Consider the following 23,253-nt stretch of genomic DNA (forward strand, 5'->3'; position numbering starts at 1 on the left):
TTTGCAAAATATTGTGTTTTCTCTCACTTAGTACTCCTACTAATCCACATTCTTCTCCCGTTTAGCCCCTCTCATGCACCCTGCTTGTTGTATAATATAATTTACCATTAAATGCCCGAATGACTGTTGGAAAGTCTGAAGCTCCCCCCACCCCCAATCTTACTGATCAAGCTACGCCCCTGTGAATGGGGTTAGGATGGTGTTCAAGAAGGACTATGGGTCTGATTACGATCTCGGTGGATGGGATACACCATCACAAATGTGATGGCCATCCGTCTGCCGTATGACAAGTTCCATAGGATATAATGGACTTGTAATATGTCACGTTTGTGACGGAGTAACCCTGTACGCCAAGATCGTAATCAGACTGTCTGTCTAGACCATGATACAGACATAAACTTGGTCAAAGTCATCCACCTGACTGATGTCATCAGACAGTGACTGAATGGAGTGAGGTCATTGCTTTGCTACCTCTGTGATTTGATGATGAAGTTTACTTTTCCGGGGCTCCTGGTTGGTGGTCTCACGATGTTGCCTTCGAACTGATATTTTGGGTGATACTTATTTAAGTCATGTTATTCGGCTGATACATTAATGAGGGTCTTGCGTGGAGGTGATCTTGAGAAATCAGGCAGTGTAATCTAGAGCAGGTGGTCTAGAGCCGTGAACAGTCTGTACCCCCCAAGCCACGACTATGCTTTGAACCAGGGACAAGAGGTTGACCCTGAAAGCTGTGACTTACTGGCCAGTGGAGTGGAGCCCACATGATTAACACCATCGAAGTGGCATAGACGAGACTTGCACGGACACCTGTGATGGGCATGTTTGCACGGAGACTGAACGGAACCACTCATACCTCTGTTCACAACTCTTGCCGCAGAAGTGCTGGTCGTGTCAACAGCAGTCGTAGCCGCATAAGGCAGACCGTCATCTGGCCGCCTGAACTTGGGAACTTGAAGTTCCTTTTGTTGGGCCAGCATAAACCGCTCTCATTAGTCTTAGACGCAACACATGACTCTCCTGCTTGTTAGTGCAAAAATGTGTTCTGATTTAGAGTCAAATTGGCCTTTAAATGTTAAATGGCATTTTTGTGCTAGCCACAGGCGCCTACTGGAATTCTTATAAACTGAGGTATTTGAGGGCGCAGTGGTGCAACCATCCAGAGCTTAGCTCCCTCTCCTCTGACTCATTGACTGTATGCTTGCCTTTGACCATGTACAGGGCTCTGCTGCCTATTGGCCAGATTCTGGATATAGAAATACCATATTCATTCATAGGAGACTAGTTCGAGGGCAGCAGAGTCACTGGACTGTGCTGCGTCTCAGTGCTAGACGAGTGGCAGGATATAACATCTTCAGGAGACATAAACACTCTGTGCCCCTCAAAGGGCATGAGTTTGTCGAGGAGCTTACCCTCAAATCCCTTTCCCAAGCAACTGGGAAATGTTCAGCTTCCTCATTGCAACTGCAAACCACCTACTCGTGGACTCAGTGGCAAGTGCTCAGCACCTTCAGATGTTGTCGCTTCTGAATCACCGCTTGCCCTGCCACCTGCCAAACCTCAAAGGTCTTTGTAAATGAGGCGCTTGCTGAGTCAGACATGGCTTTTTTTGCACCGTCCTGGTTCAGCTTAGCCAGTGGCATTTTGTACATCTGGGTAGCTCCAGATTAAGGATTTTTAGAGTTTGCGACAAAATGGTATTTTGCCACTTTTGTACTCCCCCTCTCCTAGCAGCTGACCCGTGGCTCTGGACTGCAGGTGGAATCTATGACTAGCATCACTTTAATATGGAGCTGGCCCTGGCTTTGGACCAAGTGGTCCAGCAGGGGGGCTGGCAAGGGTTTGTGTAATGATGAACTAACTTCGCCGCTCTCCCTGTGTGCACCAATATAATTCTGGACTTGTTCCTTTAGGTGGTAGGAGTACAGCTACATTAACATAACATCTTCAGTTTCTCTGCCCAGACTACTGCACAATGGTGCTAATCAGTATTGAAATCTACTCTGATTTTTTTTATTTTTTTTTATCCGAAGGGTTTTTATTCACAGCCCCCTACACGCACAGATCCCACCACCTTCACCCATCTTAGATCCAGAGTATAAACTAGCCATAGAGGTAAAAACATGGAGAGACAGTGAAATACGTGGGACAGATTTCACGTTACCCGCCCATCTCTGAGTATGTCATCCAGTCCAGGTTTTCTCTTTGAGTTCCGGTACATGTAGTCCTGTATTACCATTAGACTGTCAGAGCTGCATGTTCCAGACTGGGGAAAAATTGAGAATCTATACAATACTTGGACATGACTTTAGGAAAACTGATGTGACTACAAGTACCAGAATTCAAAGAAAACACCTGGAGAAAAATAAGTGCTCATTATTGGAATGGTAGGGACTCAACATGACTACATGTACCAGCATGCAACGAAAATCCCTGGACAGGATGGGATGGTCTTCCATGGCATGGGGAAGCTTGACACGACTATAAGCACCAAAACGATGGGCGTGTGGACTCGGGACACTCGACAAGCCTGGTGCCTCAGACAGCTGCATCCTAGAATGAATAGACACACGCAAGATGGAGGCCCCTTCATGTATTGTATTGTGTTGTATTATAATTGCATTTATATAGCGCTTACTACCCCTGATGAGGCGTCAAAGCGCTTTTTTTGTGAGTAGCACGCTACTCCAGAACCCATAAAGGATTAGTATGTCTGTTCGTGTGCTCAGCACTTCATACATTATTTAAGTACGCTGCAGTGCACTCTGGGGGTTTGTCAGCTATGGGAGCAGAGGAACAGAAAACAAACTCATTTACTTAAGAGCAATAAATGGACTGTAGTGGATTGAAGTCAATGCCTCGTGGCTCTGAAGTATACATTGTAGTTGTTAATATTTATAAAATTAAAAACTGTCTTACGAGGTTGGTTGGGGAGAACTCGTAATTTGTAATAGAAAGGGTTAGAACCGAGCAGCAGATGTGTAAGAGACACAAGCAGTAAATGCACTTAAAACAAGCAAGGGGCTGACCCTGGGTAGCTGGGAAAGCACCAATGAAAACATCTGGACAGCAGGGTGCAGGATCATTGTGGGAAGGCATAGAGTGCAGTCCACTGCTGGGAGGATGGCAAATTGAATTTAAGAATCGCTGTGCGATCTGAAGGTAAAAAGTAAAATCCCACAAGGCCAACTAAGCCCTTCATCCTTCCGGAGTTCAGATGGATTCAGTACCATTAATTGGTAATAGGAGAATCCCGTTTACAGTGCTTAGAAACAGCAGAAGTGTGGTATGAAGCACCAGAGTTTTACTGTGAGCTGTCCAGAATAAACTGGAGAGGGGAAGTGGGCAGCAGGGATGCCGCAGTAGGGTGAGGCCTAACAGTGAGAGAACGTGGGTGCAGGGGCGAGGCTTACAGGAGGGTCGGTACAAGAAAGGAGGGTTGGGATGGGGGTTCGCAGAGGAAGGGAGTGTTCGTTCAAGAAAGGAGGGTTGGGACTGGTGGGAGGGAAGAGACTAAGGGGCATATTTACAAGAGTATTGCGCCAGCGGAACATCACTTTTACTGACGTTCTTGTGGCGCCATGCCCTGCACCATATTTACAAAGTGGCGTTAAGCCACTTTTTGGCTTTACACTTCTTTGCAAATATGATACCCTTTCACACAGGTATCTGTGTGTAAGGGGCGTGCAATGGGTGTTGCTGTGGGCGTTCCATCGCAACACCCATTGCTTTTTGATGCTGCTCCAGACTTACAAGGATCTGTAAATCTGAGTCAGCACCAAAACGCCATTCAATAGCAGGCGTTAGAATGGTGCAACGAGGAGAAATACTTGTATTTCTCCTACTTTTTGCTTTTTACATAGAAAGAGCAAAACACCATGAATGGTTGTTTGTGTGCAGGAAGGTGTCCCTTCCTGGACATATACAATCAATACATAATGGCAAGTTGCTACTTGCATTCTGCAGCACACATAGAAGTAACAAATTGCCATTAGTGATTGTTTATGTGGAAGAAGGGTCACCTTCCTGCACATAAACAATCATCACTCTGCAAAGCGGGCACCCTTGCAGTATGGTGTCTCTGTTGACGCTAGGTAGCTATTTTTGGCGCCAGTGCTAGGGAAAACACAGGGATGCACCGTATTGTTGTAAATATGGCGCGTACCTGCATTTTGGAAATGGCGGTGAGCGTCGCTGCACGATTTGCCAGAGCTCCATGCTCCGCCATTTCCTTGTAAATATGCCCCTGAGTTGGGTACCCTTTTAGACTGGCTCAGCATTTAGCTGGTCGCCCAAAGAGGAGATGGATGTTGTGCTCCATGCAGAAGTGGAAAACATCACAGTATTTCCTGACACTACATATGCAGACTATATGTTATTAATAGTACCCCTACATATGATCCGGAAAGGAGGCGTACGTCAGTGTTTTACACATAAACCAGATTTATGCAAAGTTTATGTTATGCCAGAGTAGCATTAAAACGGAAAGTCGTGAGTTACCGACAGGCTCAAGACTACCGTAGACTTTACATAACATGCTTATTTTTCTCCAAACCCTTGTCCATCAGTCCTTGAGTGACGCTGCGCCTTCTCTGTGTGCCCTGTGCTTTGACCCTGTATCACTGCGCTAAGGATTGTCTCTTGAGTACATGGATGTCCAGTGTCATCATGTTCTTTTTGTTACAGGGGGCTGTGATAACACCGACAATGGACCACACTATGTCCATGCAGCCGGCCAGTATGATGGGTCCTCTCACCCAACAGATGAATCACATGTCCTTGGGGACAACAGGAACGGTGAGTCCCAGGACTGGGCTTTAATTCTACTGATTGAAGAGGTTTGTGTGCCATAACCTGCTGTGGTACCCACGATGGTCACCCTGTGTTCTGTTGATACTATTGGGTCACTGGTACTCCAGGGTCACTTTACTCCCTTGCACAAATGAGTGTCTAAGAGCCTGTGGTCCCGATAGAATCTCTGGTCCTCTATACTAACAATAGAGTCTATACTACTGTGTATATGGTCTCGGGTACACTATGCACAATCGTGTCTCTGTCACTAAGTAATAATTAAGGCTCCCTGTTTTCCGTTTTAACTGATTTTTACAGATAAATGCAGACAGAAAACCATTTATTTTCTTTCTCTGCAATAATGTTTTAATGTGGATAAAACAGAAATTACGTTCTTTTTTGAGTGATTCAAAATAGTCATTCATGACGGTCAGGCCAATAGAGTTGCGGCTTGACAGATACAGGCCGTTAATAAATAAATAAAGAAATGTGTTACTGAGGTTTAAACTTCAGCGGGTATGCATGGGGTTGTTACTAACATTTTAATATTTTCATATAGGTGTATGATTTCTCATTGTGGGTCTTCATATCACTGAAACCTATTAGACATTCAAATAGGAGTGTGCATTTATCGGTAAAATAGATGTAAAATTATACTAGTTTTGGCTTCATTTATTTAAAAAACCTAAAATGAATACAGATAAAATTAGCAAACATAAATATGGATAAATACAGATGGAAATGCCCAGCAAATAAGTGCCCTAAAACTGGGAGCCCTGGTAATAATATATGCATGCAGTAGTTATATAGTGTAAACCTAGTCAAAGGGCAGTGGAGCGCTGTACAGGGTCAAAGATATGCGAATAGCCAAGTGAAATCAGAGGTAGCTGGGTTCTCCCAGCAGAAATGTACATCAAATCTTTCTTGCATTGGAGAAGCGTTGGAGCTGTCCTGATGGATACCAGGGATGTTGTTTCATATCCAGGGTACATAGATGGGAAAGGCCTGCTGCCCTGTTCTTTCTGTTTGAGTCTGCAGTCTGGTGGGTTCTTGGCTGTGGGTGGCTGTGAAGCACTAGATAGGCGAAGGTGCTGGTCATGATGGCTCTGTAATCGATGCAGCTGGCTTGGATGATGTTGCGGGCTGGTAAGGGCACCTAATGCAGTTCCATGTGGATGGAGGTGATGTGATCCTATTTCTTTAGACCCTGGATGAGATCTGCTGCGTTGTGTAGGATGGCCTTAACGGGTGCCATTAAGGAGTGTAGGGGTGGCATTATGGAATTTGGGAGGCCATGGAGCTGGGCATTACCACCAGTGAGATGCAAGATTGTGAGTGCTTGAACAGCAGTTCTCAATTCGCTTTCTGGAAGAAACGACCTTGCATTCTTTAGAAGCAAGAGCTGATAATTGGCCTTTTTCAATAAACGCAAACTGTTTTCTGTGTATTAATGTTTTATTGTCTCATAAACTACTTTAACAGAAGGTAAGAAAGTAGTGAATTCTTTTGCACCATTCTTTCTGCCACACAAAAAGTGGATAAAAGTTACAGGCGTTAGGACACATGCTCTGCTATTCTCGGTACGTGCTTGCGTCTTGGAATACATGGTTAAAGTGATAAGGTGCAGATTTTATGTGCAGGGAACCTTGGTTCAAGGCCCGGTTTGACCAAGTTGTGTGATCTGCTGCAGTTGTCTTGCACATGAACTATAAACAGTGCCAAGAACCAGTTCATTTGTGGTTATCTGCTATTCAACATAAGCTAATTGTATTTTTTTTAAAACTGTTTTTTATTGAGTTTTTTCCACACCAACACTCAGGCAATACAGAAGAACACATGTTCAGTGGTCTGCATGTCAACATCCCTAAGTAATTTGTAGATCCATTATACATCACCATCATAAAGCAGTAGATCCTGTTCAAATCTTCACTCAAATATTACTCATTAGTCATATTCCGTTATTAACCCCTTCCACCCGCGGCAAATTCTGCCACGATGTGGGGGGGAGGGCGGGGCTGGGCGTGGCACTCAGGTACCCAGGACGGCTCCCGGCCGTCATAAATCACGGTGGGCGTGTGCTCATAACGGCCGGGAGCTGTCCGAACTCCACCCACCAATTAATTCGCCCGCACAGGTGGGGAATTAGCCGCGCGTGGGCGGGGCGGCAACGGTCAGATGGCTCCCGACCGTCATGAGCACACGACTACCGTGACTCATGACGGCTGGGAGCCGTCCTGAGCATCGATGTGGCTAGGACGTACAGTTCAATAGGGGTACAGCATTGCCCAATAACCAGAGTGTGATTGTGACCTTGAACCAAGTGATATAACAACAAAAAAAAAAATCAGCCATCCCATTCTACACACCCCTCCCCTCCCTCCTTGTCCCCCGGTGTGTCCAACTACAGGTTATTCTCTAAGATCCAGTGCAACAATTTACTCATCATTGATTGACATGAAAATGCCAGTACGGTACAGGCCATCCCCAAAGCGGGCTTCTTCAACAAACATTTAATAACAATTGCAGTGAGTCTCCTATTGTCCTTGAGGCTTAGACCTCCCCCGCTTATACATTCAAGGTCGAGCTTACATCAGAACCTTCCACAGGCGCTTGCAGCAATACAACTAGGGCCTCCCAGTCTCTTGCAGTCTCCAGTGCTTTCTCATTGTTAGTGCGCTTAGCAGCTTGAAGCCGGACTGTGCTTTCGCTCATTGCCCATTTAGTGAAGTCTGCCTTCCACCTCTTGACACTGGGACCTTGTACAGCTTTCCAATGCGCTGTAATTTCCCTTTTGGCCAACAACAATCCCAAATCCCCAAACTTGGCCATATGGGGAAACCAATGAAGTAAACAGGTACCCATGTCAGGTTCTACTTGGCGTTCCGTGACCTCACATAGCAGTTTGACCACTTCTTACCAGTATGTTCCTAACTGCGGGCACTCCCACAGCATGTGGTTGAACTCTGCCCCCTCAAGGTTACAACACGGGCACTTTGCTGTGTCTATCTTAAAATACTTATTAATCCGGGCAGGAGTGAGGTGTGCCCTATGCAGTATAAAGAAGTGAACCAGTTGGAATCTGGCATTTCTGGTGCTTTTCCATGCCCTTCTAACCAGCTGAGGCCATGTTTGTTCCGGAATCGCCTTTCCCAGATCTCCCTCCCACTTTCGTTTTAGGACCCTCAGTGGTTCCATTCATGCGCCTATATAAGCATGTAATTGCTTTAAAAGTCCCTGCTGCCAATACTACATACTGCCACGCCATAGCCGTCCTTGGTTCCGATAGTCCCTCCCTCCAATGCCACTATATCGCCGAAACTAGTGCAGAATGGAGCAAAAAGTCCCCCCGGGGAAGTCCATATCTATCCTGCAAAGCCTGAGAGGTTAACAGGGCTCCGTCGTCATATAAGTCCCCCACTATTTGTATCCCCAGTGTCTCCCATTCAGTCAACACAGTCTAATCCCCCCGTGCGGAAGAGTGACATACACAGCCATGGGTATCTCTGGGGCGTAGGGGCTGGTACAACCAGCTCTACGCTGGCTCCAGTTCCAGCACAGTCTCACTGTCCGCACCTCACCAGGTAGCGCCCGAGGCGCAGCTGTTGTTGAAGGACAATGGCAGACAATATGTGTTGTGGGATCCAGCGCCCCTCAGGGCCGTCCAGCCCCCGAAACTCCAGTGCCTCTGCCTGAGTAAGCCACTGCAGTTGGGCTGCTAAGTAATATATTTCGAAGTCTGGCACTGCTAGACCCCCATCGCCCCTCGGGTGCATCACCGTGTCTAGTGCGACACGCCTTCTACCAGTCGCCCACAGAAACCCCCCACCATCGAACGGAGCTGCAGGAAGATCGATCCTGGGATCCAAATTGGTAGTGTCCTAAAATAATACAACAAGCGGGGAAGCGCTACCATCTTCAATAGTGCCACTCGTCCAGCCACCGAAAGTGGCAAGGTGCCCCAAAATGCCAGGCTACCTCGAAGCCCTCATACAGCTCTACCGATATTGCCATCCAATAAGTCTGCGGGTGCATGTTAGATGTTGGTGCCCAGATAAGTCAAGCATCGTGATTCCCACCGTATACCATTGGTATGAGAAGGGCCAGTGTCCGACAGGGCTGCCGGGAACAGGCAGGTCTTGGCCCAGTTCACTCCAAGTCCAGAAACCCCACCAAGGAGAGTCGTCGCACCATCCAATGCCTCCGATGTGTTAGCTAAAAACATAAGTAAATCATTGGCGTACAGTGAGATATACTGGGCAACCCCGAGGAAGTCAAGCCCGGTATATCGCCTACCCTATCTGGTTTGCGCTGCCAATGGTTCTATGGCCAGCGCAAATAACAATGGGAAGAGCGGACACCCCTGCTGCGTCCCGCGCCCGACCATATAAGAGGCTAAAATCCAGGTCCCTGTCTTAACCCGAGCCGTTGCCGATTTGTATAGAATTTCTGTCCACTCAACGAAGGCATCCCCGAGGCAGAACGTGCGTATAACTTGGAACAAGTATGGCCATTCCAGGCTATCAAACGCCTTCTCAATGTCTACTGATAGGATGGCAGCCGAGGCAGTAGAACACGAGTCCTCCCCCAATATACAGAGCAGGCGCCGCACACTGGTGGCAGTATTCCGAGTTGGAATAAATCCCACCTGATCTCGGTGGACCAGGTGCACCATATGGGGAAGCAGGCGAGTGGCAAGAATTCTACTCAGAATTTTATAATCCGTTGTGAGCATAGATAAGGGGCGATAAACTGTTTTATCTGAGGGGCTCTTTCCGGGTTTCAACAACGGAATAATAACCGCCTCACGGATAGACATTGGAAGTACTCCAGCCTTTTTCGCCTCAGTGAAGACTGCTAATAATTTAGGGGCCAGTAGGTCAACATAAGTCGAATAAAACTCTATTGGCAACCCGTCCGTTCCCAGAGTTTTGTTACGTGCCATGTTTTTAATCGCGCTCTGAATTTCACCCAATGTAATCTCCTGTCCTAACAGGTCAGCCTGCGTCTTTTCCAGCTGCGGTAGTCATATTACCGTCAAGAAATCCAAATAACCCATAGTTTGCCCTTATATAGCTCTGCGTAGCATTCCAAAAACAGCCCATTGATCCCTTGTTGCGTATACACCGGAGTCCCCGATGGGGAATCCATTTCTAGTATGGGCGAACCTCTAGGAGCCAGGTTGACCAATCATGCCAGCAGTGTGCTTGCTTTGTCTTGCTCCGCGTGCGCTCGTGCCAAATATTTCCTGTGATCAAAACATCGCAGCCTCTCTACCTGTACTGCCACCGCCTCCCTGGCATCAGAGACCTCTCTCTGCTTCTCAGAGCACTCAGGGCGGGCCCTTTCTGCTGCTCGCAGGCGCTGTTCTGCTACATTTACATCTTGTAACAACAACTTCCGTACCCCTACCATCTTAGTTATACACAGTCCCCTCACTACTATTATAAAAGCGTCCCATTCTACTGCCGTCAACGACGCCGTTCCCTCATTTTCTGTAAAATATTGAGTGATACCCGTCCCGATCTCTTCGCGGAAGACCTGGTCTTCTAGGGCCTCCGGGCGCAATCTCCAGGTCGGAACCACAGGCCGCTCCTGCACCCACTGGAGTCTCAATAATAGCGCATTCTGATCTGAGAGCGTTCTTGCAAGATATTCACTATGCCTCACCATCGCATGTACGTCTGGGGTGCACAATATTGCATCCAGGCGCACATGTAAGTTATGCAGCGCCGAGAAAAAGGAATAATCTTGTTCCCCTGGATGGTGCGCGCGCCATGTATCTATCAGCCCCCATCTAATCTGCCATCCCTGTCTAGTTTTGGAAATTCTGTGTGCGGGCGCCTCAGGCAGTGGACCGTGTCTGTTATGGAAATAAAATCACCGCCCATAATTACCGGGCCAGTCAGGTATGGTGCCAGCTTCCCCGAGAGATGATTAAACAAGGCCGCCTGTTCCACGTTAGGTGCATATACACTACATAGCGTCACATCTTTACCATTAAGGCGACCCTCTACTGCCATGAATCTCCCCTCTGGGTCCACCAAGTGCTTTGTAGGCTGAAAGGGGATCCCTGCTCTAACTCATATCAGTGCGCCCCGTGCAAATGCAGAGTATGTTGTACAGAAAATGTGTCCCCTCCACCTGCGCTGCAGTGCCAACCCTTCCACACGGCTAATATGTGTTTCTTGGAGGAAAGCTATCTGGATCCCTCTCCTCACTAAAAAGCATGCACTTTATGGCGTCTCAGCATTGTATGCAACCCCCTAACATTCCATGTCATGCACTTTATTTCAGGTAATGCCCCCATGTTGCATTTGGAATCCCACTCTCGACTGCCCTCTCCATCTGTACACACCGGAGGTCCCAACTACACCAGCATAACCCCCAAGAACCTGCCAACTTCCCCACCCCGAACAGGCACTAAAACTCTAGTTCCCATCCAAACTGACATACAAACTGTGTCCTCTAGTGACTACTGAGGAACAACAAACCTAAAAGACAAGGGAGGTGGCCTAGAGCCAAGAGGACCAGAACTACAGCGCCGCTACTATCTAGCGCCTTATCCCCATGAACAGCTAGACCCCAGTGTCTCCTTTGGCTCTCAGTTCTGAGAGAGCCTGTACAGTGCAGATCTCCGATAGCACAGGAACCCACCAGCTACTAACACCCCCATAATACAATTACAAGTCGAGTCTACCGTGGAGAGAAGAGCAAACAAAACAAAGACCCACTTAGTAGCATCCGAATCAACATCTTACAACATTAAGCATCAGCAATCTCGTCTGCTGTCCCAGGTGTGACATGCGGCAGGGAAACACTTCCCGTCTCAGTCCCATCTGAATCAGAGTCTGCCGAGCCCTTCTCCGAATCAGTGTCCATCACCGATTGAGAAAGCTTTTCCTGAGATATTTCCGACACGGCCTGCAACGCCGACAATCTCTCCATCTCCGTTTGGGTTACCGCGGGTCCCCTTAAGCCATGGCGATGCCGTCTGACACGCTGCAATCTACAAGGACGCGGTCCTTCCGCAGCCAGCCTCATACTGAACCTGCCTCTCCTGTTCCCGTTCGATAAGACTCCAGCCAGGCCCACGCCTCTTCAGGACTATTGCTAAAGTGTGTCTTATCGTCCACAATTATTCTCAGGGGAACATCAATGAGTATTGTAAACCTTTCTTGACCGCCAGGAATGAAGCTCAACGGCGCTGCACTTCAAGTGTATAGTCCCGGAACAGTGATACATTACTATTTTCCACCTTATAGGGGCCGGATGAAAGAGCTTCGTGTAGCAGCAGATCTCTGTCTTTATAATGGAGCAGACGCACCACCACTGGCTGAGGGGGCCTGCCGGGCGCGACGGTACCCTATGTGCTCTCTCCAGGGTATAAAAAGGAGACAGGCCCTCCGGTGCAACCTCAGTTTTCAACCAGACTTCCAAATAATCCACCATGTTGGTCCCTTCCACTCCTTCCGGTAGCCCCACTACCATTATATTGTTCCTGCGGTTGCGGCCCTCGGCATCCTCAGCTTTACGTTCCAAGGCCTGCAGTCGGTGTGTGACGTCCCCCATCTGGGCCACCAGAGTCTTCTGCGTCGGCTCCAGAACCTCCAGCTCGCCTCCTTCTGCTTCCTCCCTATCAGTCAGTTTAGCATGTTCCGTTCGGAGTAGGCCCAGGCCAAGTGCCACATGCGCAATGTCCTGTTGCAGAGCATCCCTAGTGTCGGTGATGGCCTTCAATATTTGGTCCACTTGCTGTTGCATCAAAGCTTCGGGTTGTGATTCCGCAACATCCTGCTTTCCATGGTCCGCCGCCAAATCTTCCGGGTCCGGGGGTACTCCCCCTTGCTAAACCACATGGTTACACTATGGTCGTCAGTGCACCGGGCCACCAGCTCAACCCCCCCGTGATCCCTACGCTCTGGGAGAGTGAGGCTTGATCTTCAGAGTGCGCCCGCAACTTGTGAGCCCTGCCCCGTTTGGCGCTATTAGTTGGTCGTCCGCCGGGGACGCGTCGTCCACACAACCCCTCTGCCTCTTCTGGATGGTCCCTGGCCCCTTGTAGTTACGGCAACCCAAGCTGTTCACAGGGATCCCTAATGCGCAAGCTAGCAATGTAGCACAGTCAGGTATCCATCTCTCTTCCAGGGGGTCACTCCTTGCCTCTAATTATTCAGGAGAGGATGGTCTTCTGTGTGGCCGCAGCGTTCGCAACTAAAGTCCTGTCCAGCACCGCCACTCACCTTGTGACCTAAAAGTAGCCCAGATATCCTGCGGTAGTAAGGGATGTACAGCAATCCTCACTTTATCCCTCCATGTCCACTACAAGCGCCCCTCTGTCTATGAGGATCCTAGAGTGCCAGCTCTGTCACCAATGGGTGCACGCTGTTACTATCTTCCAGCCACAGAGTCCTCCATCCCCCAGCACATCCAAAATGGCGGCCCGGTCCTCACACAATACTGCAGGCAGAGACTGCAAGGCGAGTTCCGAGCAGGAGAGGCTCTGCAGCCCCCCCCCCCCCAAGTTCCCCGGTCACTAGGGCTGTCGCAGGTCGCTCCTCCACCCGCTCTCCTCTATTCCATGAGGCGCCACAGTTTATGGCATCCCTGCGGGCAGGACAGCCCATGCAGCAGTCACGTCTCCGCTGCTCCCTTTCCAGCGGCTCCTTTGATATCCCTAATGAGTCTGGCTGGGGCAGCCGGTAAAGTTCTCCAGGGCCCCTGCAGCCTTCAAGCCATGAATCCGGTCTGCCCACCAGCCGCAAGGTCCGCCGTCCTCCGACTCAGCGAAGATGGCGGCCAAGTCCGCACCCGGCGACACAGGGAAGGGCTAGAAGTTGGGCCCCGCGGGCCGCCCCTTCACCCGTTCACCAGCTTTCCGTAATCGGCCGCACTACCGGGCATCCCTGCGTCCAGGAAAGCCCGTGCAGCCTTCGTGGCTCTACTGCCACCACTCAATCAGCATCTTGGGGGTCCCGCTGGAAATGATATCGGATGCGATCGGTTACATTCTTCGGAGCCCCCAGTCAGTCAGCAAGACTCCGCTTCGCTCTGTCCTCTGGCCATCCTACAAGCTTTGATTGGCCGCAGCCGGCGCCATCTTGCCAGCACGGACGCCGAGCCCTCTGCTTCACATGGTCTCCAGCCCGCTACGGGGGCTCAAACTCCCTCAGGACCGCCGCCTACGACTCCCAGGGCCAGTGAGTGTGGTCCAAGGTCCTCAGGCGGCAGTCCCCGGCTCTCAGCACAGGATAAGCGGTAGGGTCGGCGCAGAGCTCTGAGCTCACGCGTCCGTCCTCATCGGCTCTTTAGCCACGCCCCCCAACATAAGCTAATTGTAGGGTGAAATATTCGATAAAAATGTTTTAAGGCAACAATGTAGTGTACAGATTGTGACTAGTTTGCTGTGTGTGGCTCTTTTTGCAGAATATAGTGCTCCAAATTTTTGTTTACTGTCCATAGGATTAGGGGGGCTGCTTTTGTATCCCCGTGTGTTACATTTATCTTAGGGTGTGTCGATTAAAAATACAACACGGGCGGGGGAATGTGGGGCTTATTTTATGGTGTCCCCAGAATGGCTAGATTTTGTTATACAGAATCAGTGGTGTAACAGAGGCCCTTGCAGTGCATGGGGGGGGGGCACCTACCCTTTGGAGAGGGAGGCTCAGCTCATCAGAGAGCCCCATTTAACCCAAAGCCAAAGAATATCCATGAGATGTGGGAGACCAAGGGGGCGTTGTTTACATTCTGCGGGGGGGGAGGGGAGGGGGGAAGTTGGGAGAGGCATAAGTTTGCGTTATGCCACTGTACAGAATGTGTCCTGAAACTGAATGGCTTCTTGGAGCTACTCATTGTTGCGCTATGAGGCAATAGTGTTTATTGTGGATTGAACTGAAGATTTCTTGCTTACAAACTCTGCACCTCAGCCATCAGTCCACATATTCGAAGACCTAGACACTTATCAAGCATGCATGCCAACCCTCCCGGTTCAGGCCGGAGACTACCGATTTCAAGGCCAGTCTCCCATCTCCCGATTCCTGCATACAAAACCCAACCACTCGGGGACAGGGAGGGACTGGTCTTTTGTGACTCGGAGTCTGTAATCACTGCCTGTAACCTGCCCCTGCAGGCCAGTGCACATCATTTTTGGCATGCTGTCAGTGCTTGCCATAGCGCTTTCTCCATGCTCCTGACAGGTAAGAAACAAAAAGACTTATATAGGTGCATTTATAATATCTGATCCTGCAGCAGTGCACTTGCAAGTCCAATACATGACAATAGACCCGAATCAGACCTCAGTAGAAGTCAATGGGAGAAATAATTTCTCCTGCTTTTTTAAAAAAAAATCTCACACCTTTCTCTCCTAAAATGTTGACATGTATGTTATCACCTGTTCATCTTGCTCTCATCTGCAATCTTTATCCACATGTTAGTAATCAAAGGAATGGGCAAGAACAGTGTGCCTGGTCTCCCTGGAATTTCTGCAGATAAAATTAGCATTTTCCGATGAGAATTTATATAACAGTGTCTACTTGTCCTCCTCGATTTATTGGGAATTGTATTGTTTTCATTGTTATTCAGCATAGTGCAAACTTGTGCACTTCATTTTAGAAGATAACCCGGAAGCTAGTGGCTGACAGTGCCCTACCCTTGTGCATCAATTGTAGCCACAAATTGCGTTTTTGAAAAACGTTAATGCATAAGTCCTTACCTTCACTGAAGTAATGAAATGCTGCAAAAAAATCTGCAACGTTGCATAAATGCCACATTTGTGCCCACTCACCTTTCCGCCGGCAGAAATGAAAGGTGGGCTGCACTGATGGTTTTATAGTTCCGTGCGCCACCAACAGGAATATTTGAGGTACTTCACTCACAGTAGCCTTTTCCTGCTATTTCCAGTGGACTGCCTCCCTGGATCTAGTCTCCTCAACCCAGAGACAGGGTCAGACTAGAATACAAAATAGGCCAGGAAAACAAAATAAAAGTGGCCCCCCATTAGTGAATTAGATAACTAGAAATGTGGCCTATCTTTGCAAAATGGCAGTTTTGAACTTCTTAAGACAGGCAGTATAAGTGTTTTGCAAGGTATGGAAGACTGCATGGATTTGAGCCTCCTGCAAGCTGTTTGTTTTAATTTTAGGGAAATTAACAGTGAAAACTCCATTGAAATGCATTGGATCAGAGGCAATTTCGGGTGGGAGACAGGTAAAATATTTTGGTTTAAAAAATCTGAAATCTCCCGCGTGAATTGGGTCTGTTGGCATGTATGCGACCTGTCAGCCAGCCCATCAAGCTCGGCACGATTGCCCAACAGGCCAGTCCATCTCTGTGCCACACGATATAATGTGGAAACAGGATTAGGCTGTATTATTTTTTATTTAAAAGCTCAATCTAACTTTCATTTTAGACTGACTGCTGACTGTCAACATAACATGAAAATATAATTTCCTTTATCCGCACAAGCAAAATTAGTGCCAGGCTTGGAAATCTAAATGTTGTCACTCCATATATACATAAATTACTTCTTTTATGACACAGTCCTGTGGCTTTCAAGCACAGCTAATAAAATATGTCAATATCGATAGGGTGCCAATATTACCAGTATCAGAAGGATAAAAGGCTGAGACATGCTTCTGAGTTTTGAACCTCTTGGCCTGCAGGATGCTTAGATTTCTGATGCAAATGCATTAATTAACTTTGCAATATGTACTATTAAAGTGCTGATCATTCTCTTCAGCTTGCAAGATACCTGAAATGCACCTGTTAAAAGTGAAACTCCAGGTGAATGCCTAGCAGGGCAACCACAGTTGACACTTAATGCACAAGAGCCAGGTCGCAGCGCACTTCCTGTACTGTGACCTGGTGTCTCAGATGAGCAAAGCCCTCGCACTGCAAAAGATGCTTTCGCAAAAGGTCGCAATTTGCTCACCTCATGAATATCAATAAGGCAAAAATGGAATTATGACTGCGCTAAAAGTAGTTCATGCCAGGAGGAAGGCTTTCATGGGACAGCAGGCCTATATTTCAGCATTGGCATTCGCCGTGTCCCTAGGGACAATGGCTGCAATGCCACAAACTGTTGCCCTTTGCTACAGCATCATAAGGAAACACATAGACCAGAGTTCTTCAAACTGTGGGGCGCAAGCCCTCGGGGGTCCATGCATGTATTTCCATGGGGGCGAAATGCGTCTGCAGTTACTTGTAAATGAGGATCGCCTAATAGTGTGACTAACACATTTCCAGGCAGTCCTCATTTACATGCAGCAATTGGAGAGCATAACTGTGGGAACTGCAATACTGAGTTACATGAAGCAGGGTCAGTGAGCGTGAACTGTAATACTGAGTTCCACGAAGCAGGGTCAGTGAGCGTGAACTGTAATACTGAGTTCCATGAAGCAGGGTCAGTGAGTGTGAACTGTAATGCTGATTTCCATGAAGCAGGGTCAGTGAGTGTGAACTGTAATACTCAGTTCCATGAAGCAGGTTCAGTGAGCGTGAACTGTAAACCTGAGTTCCATGAAGCAGGGTCAGTGAGCGTGAACTGTAACACTGAGTTCCATGGAGCAGGGTCAGTGAGCGTGAACTGTAATACTGAGTTCCATGAAGCAGGGTCATTGAGCGTGAACTGTAATACTGAGTTCCATAAAGCAGGGTCAGTGAGCGTGAACTGTAATACTGAGTTCCATGGAGCAGGGTCAGTGAGCGTGAACTGTAATACTGAGTTCCATGGGGCAGGGTCAGTGAGCGTGAACTGTAATACTGAGTTCCATGAAGCAGGGTCAGTGAGTCTGAACTGTAATCCTGAGTTCCATGAAGCAGGGACAGTGAGCATGAAATGCAATCCTGAGTTCCATGAAGCAGGGTCAGTGAGTGTGAACTGTAATCCTGAGTTCCATGAAGCAGGGTCATTGAGCGTGAACTGTAATACTGAGTTCCAATGGGCAGGGTCAGTGAGAGTGAACTGTAATACTGAGTTCCATGGGGCAGGGTCAGTGAGCGTGAACTGTAATACTGAGTTCCATGAAGCAGGGTCAGTGAGCATGAACTGTAATACTGAGTTCCATGTGGCAGGGTCAGTGAGCGTGAACTGTAATACTGAGTTCCATGAAGCAGGGTCAGTGAGCGTGAACCGTAATACTGAGTTCCATGAAGCAGGGTCAGTGAGCGTGAACTGTAATCCTGAGTTTCAGGAAGCAGGGTCAGTGAGCGTGAACTGTAATCCTGAGTTCCATGAAGCAGGGTCAGTGAGCGTGAACTGTAATACTGAGTTACATGTGGCAGGGTCAGTGAGCGTGAACTGTAATCCTGAGTTACATGGGGCAGGGTCAGTGAGTGTGAAGTCTGGGGTCAAACACGTGGCTAAAAAGAACAAAATATTCTGCATTTAGTTTTAATTTACCTTCAGGCAACTGCATATAAAATGACACGCATTCACACCTTAAATGAAAAATAAATGCAAGTTAAATGAATCCATTATGAAACCTCAGGTGACAAATGGGATCTCTGCAGATGTCGGAGTGTGACTAGAGAGTCACACATTAAATTCTGAAGTACAGGGTAAAAATATGGGGTTCAAAATATACAATAGATGATGTAGTAGGTGGACAAAGGTAGCGATGGGAGGTTGCTGCGAGGGAGGAGGAGTAAATGATCAGTAATTACTAGAGGTAGAGATGTTGAGGCTCTTTGAAGGTTGAGGGGGAAGTGGAACCAGGGGCATTGATGGTTTTAGAGGTAGTGTGCAGGTATTTGTTGCAAAGAAGGAGCTTGAGATTTTTTCTGAAGTGTAGGAATGATTGCGTGTTACGTAGAGCCTGTGGCAGAGCATTCCAAATTCTAGGCACATTCCAAGAGAACGAACAGGTGCTTAAATTTAGGTGGAATCAGTAGTACATTGTTTGATCTTCGCAAAGACCTCCTGCGGCCAGACTTGTCTTGGACTTGTAAGCCTTTCATTGAGCTCTCCTGTAAATGTATATGTCCTGTTTCTTGTGGATTTGTACCAAAGCTGATTTAAAGTGCTGGGGTCCGTCTCCATTGCAATGTCAGGCTTGCTAGCCCCATTCTAGCATGCCTTGGCTCAGAGAAATAAACAGAGTCCTGGTGGGCTGGCAGCCCATCGGCTTGCCCAAAGCAAATGGTAAGATGACAGTCTGATCACCTGAGGTCCCTTCACAGTGGGCCACTCCTATACCGCATGCATTTGACATTATGCTTTTTAGTAGAATTCCTGTGCTGCATATGAGGGTTACGAGTTATACAATATTATTTATCGGTCAATGCAGATGGCGGGAGTGAAGTGGGGAGTCTAAGTCTTCCTAGCTGATCTGCTTTTGGTCCTAAAGTGAGCAGGGTGTGAGGTCAGGTGCCACTGGGCAGGATGGGAGTTCCAGAATTTTGAGGCAGATCCAAAGAGGGGTCCCAGAAGATCTTATTATTACTTGAATGTCAGTTTTTCCAGGCACCGGATTCTCTTACTGTGCGGAAACTTTTTTCTACCAGGTATCCTGGGTAGGCTTGATGGATGACACTGTCAGTGAGCAGCTTCTCTTGAGAACAGATTTGGCTTCAGGTGAGAGCAAAGCAAGAGTCTCAAATGTTTAGGTGATGTACACGTGGCGGCACGTGCCAGAGGCAATGTTGACTGCTGCAGTACTTTTAGAGGAGCGAGTGTAAGACCGCTCAGTAGAGCACTGCTCAGCTAATCCTGTACTACTCTGCAGTGGTCATTTGTGGATGGGGGTTTCACTGCCAGTATGAGTTATGATGGCCCCTCAGAAAGAACAAGCTGTCAAGCGGCATGTGTGGAATTGAGGGCTTGCTTGTTTCCTACACTCCTCTTTTGAACAATACAGCCCAATTGCAATATGGACTTGTGCTGCAAAATAAATTATTGCAAGAACATTTTTTTAAAAGTCACCCCGAGGAAAAAAAAAATGTAAAAAGGGTGTTCTGCCGATCGAAATGTGAAAGAGGTTGTTGGAAAGCCTCCGACTCTATATAGTGACTTGTTGCTACCATTCACAAAATCAGGCCAACCGCTTAATTTCAGGCCGACCGCTATAGAGGTTTGGCTACAGCTAATCTGTGTGACTTCTAAGCTTCCCAGCAACTAAGGTACAGCACTTAGAGGCCAGGACATACTCCAGCAGAGGCCACCTGTGAAGTCCTCCACTCCAGGTTCCGTTGGTACTTGTCAACGGGTCACTTCGGGAAAATGAGCTCTTGCAGCATGCTGTGTCCCTGTAGCCACACAGGAGGTCAGCTAGCTTACACTTGAAGTCCACTTTACTGTCCTGGGTAGAAAACGGAGAAGGTACAATCCTTCAGGGCTTCTCTCAAGTCACACACAGTAGGTCCAGTATTCTTCTGACCTTCTTCGGGGCCAGAAAGTATTCTGAGGAGGGTACTCTGGCGTGCCACATTTGGACTAGCCAGTGGGTGGGTTTGACACCCGGCACTCCCTAATCAATGGAGATAAAGTTCCTCGGGGCAATCCTTTGCACACTTGCAGCACATCCTGTTTGCAGTGCTGCAAACTATGCCACATTCCACCATTCTTGGGTAAACCCAACATGGCACTGGCCTTCTATACTTGGAGGGAACTTGTGTGCCAGTCAGGGATGTATTTAGGGAAATGAGCAGCCCCCTCCCTTGGGCCACTCAAAACTTGTTCTTGGCTAGTTTCCCTCCCATTGGGCTCAGAATCATTCCTCAGGTGATAAGGATCACATGTGCCACACCCTTTCCATCCTGTCATCAGGTCTAAGCAATTGCTTTGCTCAGGGGGCAGTTTTCAGGCCTCATTAAGGTCAGACATTGGCTAGGGAGCTGCTGGCAGGCTAATGCGAATTAGTCTCCACGAGCTTCTGGCAGAAAAAAAGAAAACTTTCTAAAAGTTACTTTCCCTAAATATTTATTAAAAATCTAAGCTCACCAATTTATTTATTTATTTATAGGTTTTATACAATGAATTAGACTTGTAGTAAATAGGAACTACTGCCTCTGAATGACTATTTTAGGTGTTTCCTGTCAAAGGTTGGATATGAAAGTTCAGAATCTGTACTTTGTCGTTTCTCAGGGTCCATCGACAGCCCTGCTAGTGAAAAAAGCTTTTGGGGTCTAGTCACTGGAGGAACATGCCTACTTTAAAATGTATATGTTCCCCTTTTAAATATCTGGTAACCTACCTTGTGAATGACAAGTTGTACTTCTGGATGACTTACTAATATTAAAAAGCACGGTTTTCTGTCTATAAATAAAGGGTTATTTAGACTGGTTTGACAGAACAGTTTTAGGCTGCCGAAATTAAGCTACACATGACAGGCATAAAGCTATGTTTAACAGGCGAACCCTGTGGATGGCACAATAGGCGCACCAGTCCACAGGTGGCATTTATTTTCAGGCCCTCTCTGCATTTTCGACACCACATACTAGGGACTGATAGCCTAGTTAAATATGTCAATCACAGATATGCTAATTTCACCACGATTAAAGTTATAAAACCAGGAGAATAGCAACAGTTGGGGGGAATCACACATTTCCTACAGTTCGGATTTACAATTTTACCCTCTTCGCAAATGTTTCCAGTAGTTTGCCTGGAAAGTTTTGCCATTCACAGCTTTTGATGCCTCCTATTGGGAATTCCATGTGACACTTTGCATTTCGCGAATGCGATATTGTACCCAGAGTACAATTGCACTTAGAAGAAAGGCAGCCTCAATGTGCAATTATTTTGTATTTTCTTCTCCATAACAATCTTATCTGTGTTAGATGCGTCTTAGGTGATAGATGAAATACGTATCAGCTGCCTTATGTGTTTTCGAAAGTGCTGGCACCGACTAAAGTGACGAAAATAAAAGGAACAAAACCGACAAGCATTTGGACTCTTTAAAATAATTTGTTTACAGGCAGCAAAGGTTCTGAGTGCTCCAGTGTTACATATTATATGAATATAAATGAGTAAGACACTTAAGAGGGGGGCATTACACAGCTTGTTACAATAATTTTCAAAGATGATGACAAAGAGATACATTATTTAGTTTTAGTTCTTGCAGTTGTGTACAGCCTGAAGAAGGCCCACAGTATAATTTGCCCCTTTACATAACAGTGTCAATCTACAAACAGCAGTTTAAAAAAGAACAGTTTCATTTTCACATAAGAACAGCTTCTTAACTAGCCTGGAGCAGTATACAGAAAAACAGTTTTTTCCTACTGAAAGCTCTGGACATATGAGCAGTTTGAGATGTTCAAGATTTCACAATACCAGTTTACATAAGAATAGTTTTATATGATTTTCCTCACAGTATCAACACTTCATTGTTATATAAAAGCAGAAAGCATATACATGGTGTAGTGGGGAGGGCTGCTGAAAATAAAACAGAGGTTGGGTTTGAGGGTAAAGGGTGGGAATAGACTATGGGACTCGTGAAGGTTTTCTGACATAATAAAATAAATAACCACCCACATGTGCATAATATAGAAGATCCCGCGACATAATGTGCACGTGCTTTTTGAGGTCTTAGCATCCCTTGAGGGTGTCTCTCAAACATATTACATACTGCCTGGGGAAATGATCCTACTTGCTCACATTATTATTATGCATTGTACAACCAAGGGAGACATGCCTCCAGCATGGTCTTTTAGGCTGGTTTTCTATAAGACACTGCACCTCTAATCAGGGTTTTTGATCATGCACCAAAAACATAAAAAAAGAAAACGTATAAATATAACTTTGAACCAATGACAGATGATAAATGTATGAGTGATGGACATTTATAAGGCGCTGTATCAAGGAATGTATCATCTATAAGCCCTGTTCATCATAAAACAGGGAGAAAAGAGAACTTTGATGGAGCATGTATTGTTTCTCAGATCTGTAAAAGGTTAACCTTTTTTCTTCCTTGTGCGAGTGAATAAACAGATGGTTCCACATCATCGACCTGTAAACGCAGAAGCTTCTGTTTCTCTACTGCGTTAAGCTTAGTTCTCTGGACCGTTTGCTAGAAATGGTTAAGAAAGAGGAGAAATCTGCCCAGAGCACAGGAAAACATGTTTGATCAGATTGGATTGCCATCTTGAGGCTGCCCTAGAAGTAAGGCAGCCCAGGTTAAAACTGAGTCTATCTGAAGTCAGTGGCGCAGTCTCCACAGGTTGAAAAGGTGGCCTTGTTTCTGGGGCCCTTCCCCGCCATTCTAACCTCTGCGTAGTGAGACCGCTGTAATGAGACCGCTGTAGTGAGACCGCTGTAGCCTAAGCAACAGATGCTTAAACAGACACACAAGAGACTGTAATGAAGAACTAACCAGTAGGGAGAGATTGAGTCACACATGATCACTGGGTTCCATCGTGCAATTTGTACAAGATTTCACAATATTGTGGCTACAGACCTATGAGAATAAAGTGCAGACCAGCAAATCCATTATCAAAAAACTTCATATGAGAGATCAGTGCGAACTTGGAATT

At 47.0% G+C, this 23,253-nt stretch overlaps 1 protein-coding gene across 3 annotated transcripts in view; it reads left to right on the forward strand.

Annotated features, from left to right (window-relative positions):
- Positions 1–23,253, forward strand: part of RBMS3 (RNA binding motif single stranded interacting protein 3) — a 1,484,785-nt gene that overhangs the window by 1,427,598 nt on the left and 33,934 nt on the right. For all 3 annotated transcript variants that reach the window (XM_085630564.1, XM_085630565.1, XM_085630566.1), the window contains exon 11: positions 4,687–4,797. In XM_085630564.1, the coding sequence (XP_085486690.1) occupies positions 4,687–4,797 (111 nt within the window). The remainder of the gene's footprint in view (positions 1–4,686; positions 4,798–23,253) is intronic.

The sequence above is a fragment of the Triturus cristatus genome, chromosome 10 (assembly GCF_964204655.1).
Source record: "Triturus cristatus chromosome 10, aTriCri1.1, whole genome shotgun sequence".
Classification (NCBI taxonomy): Eukaryota; Metazoa; Chordata; class Amphibia; order Caudata; family Salamandridae; genus Triturus; species Triturus cristatus.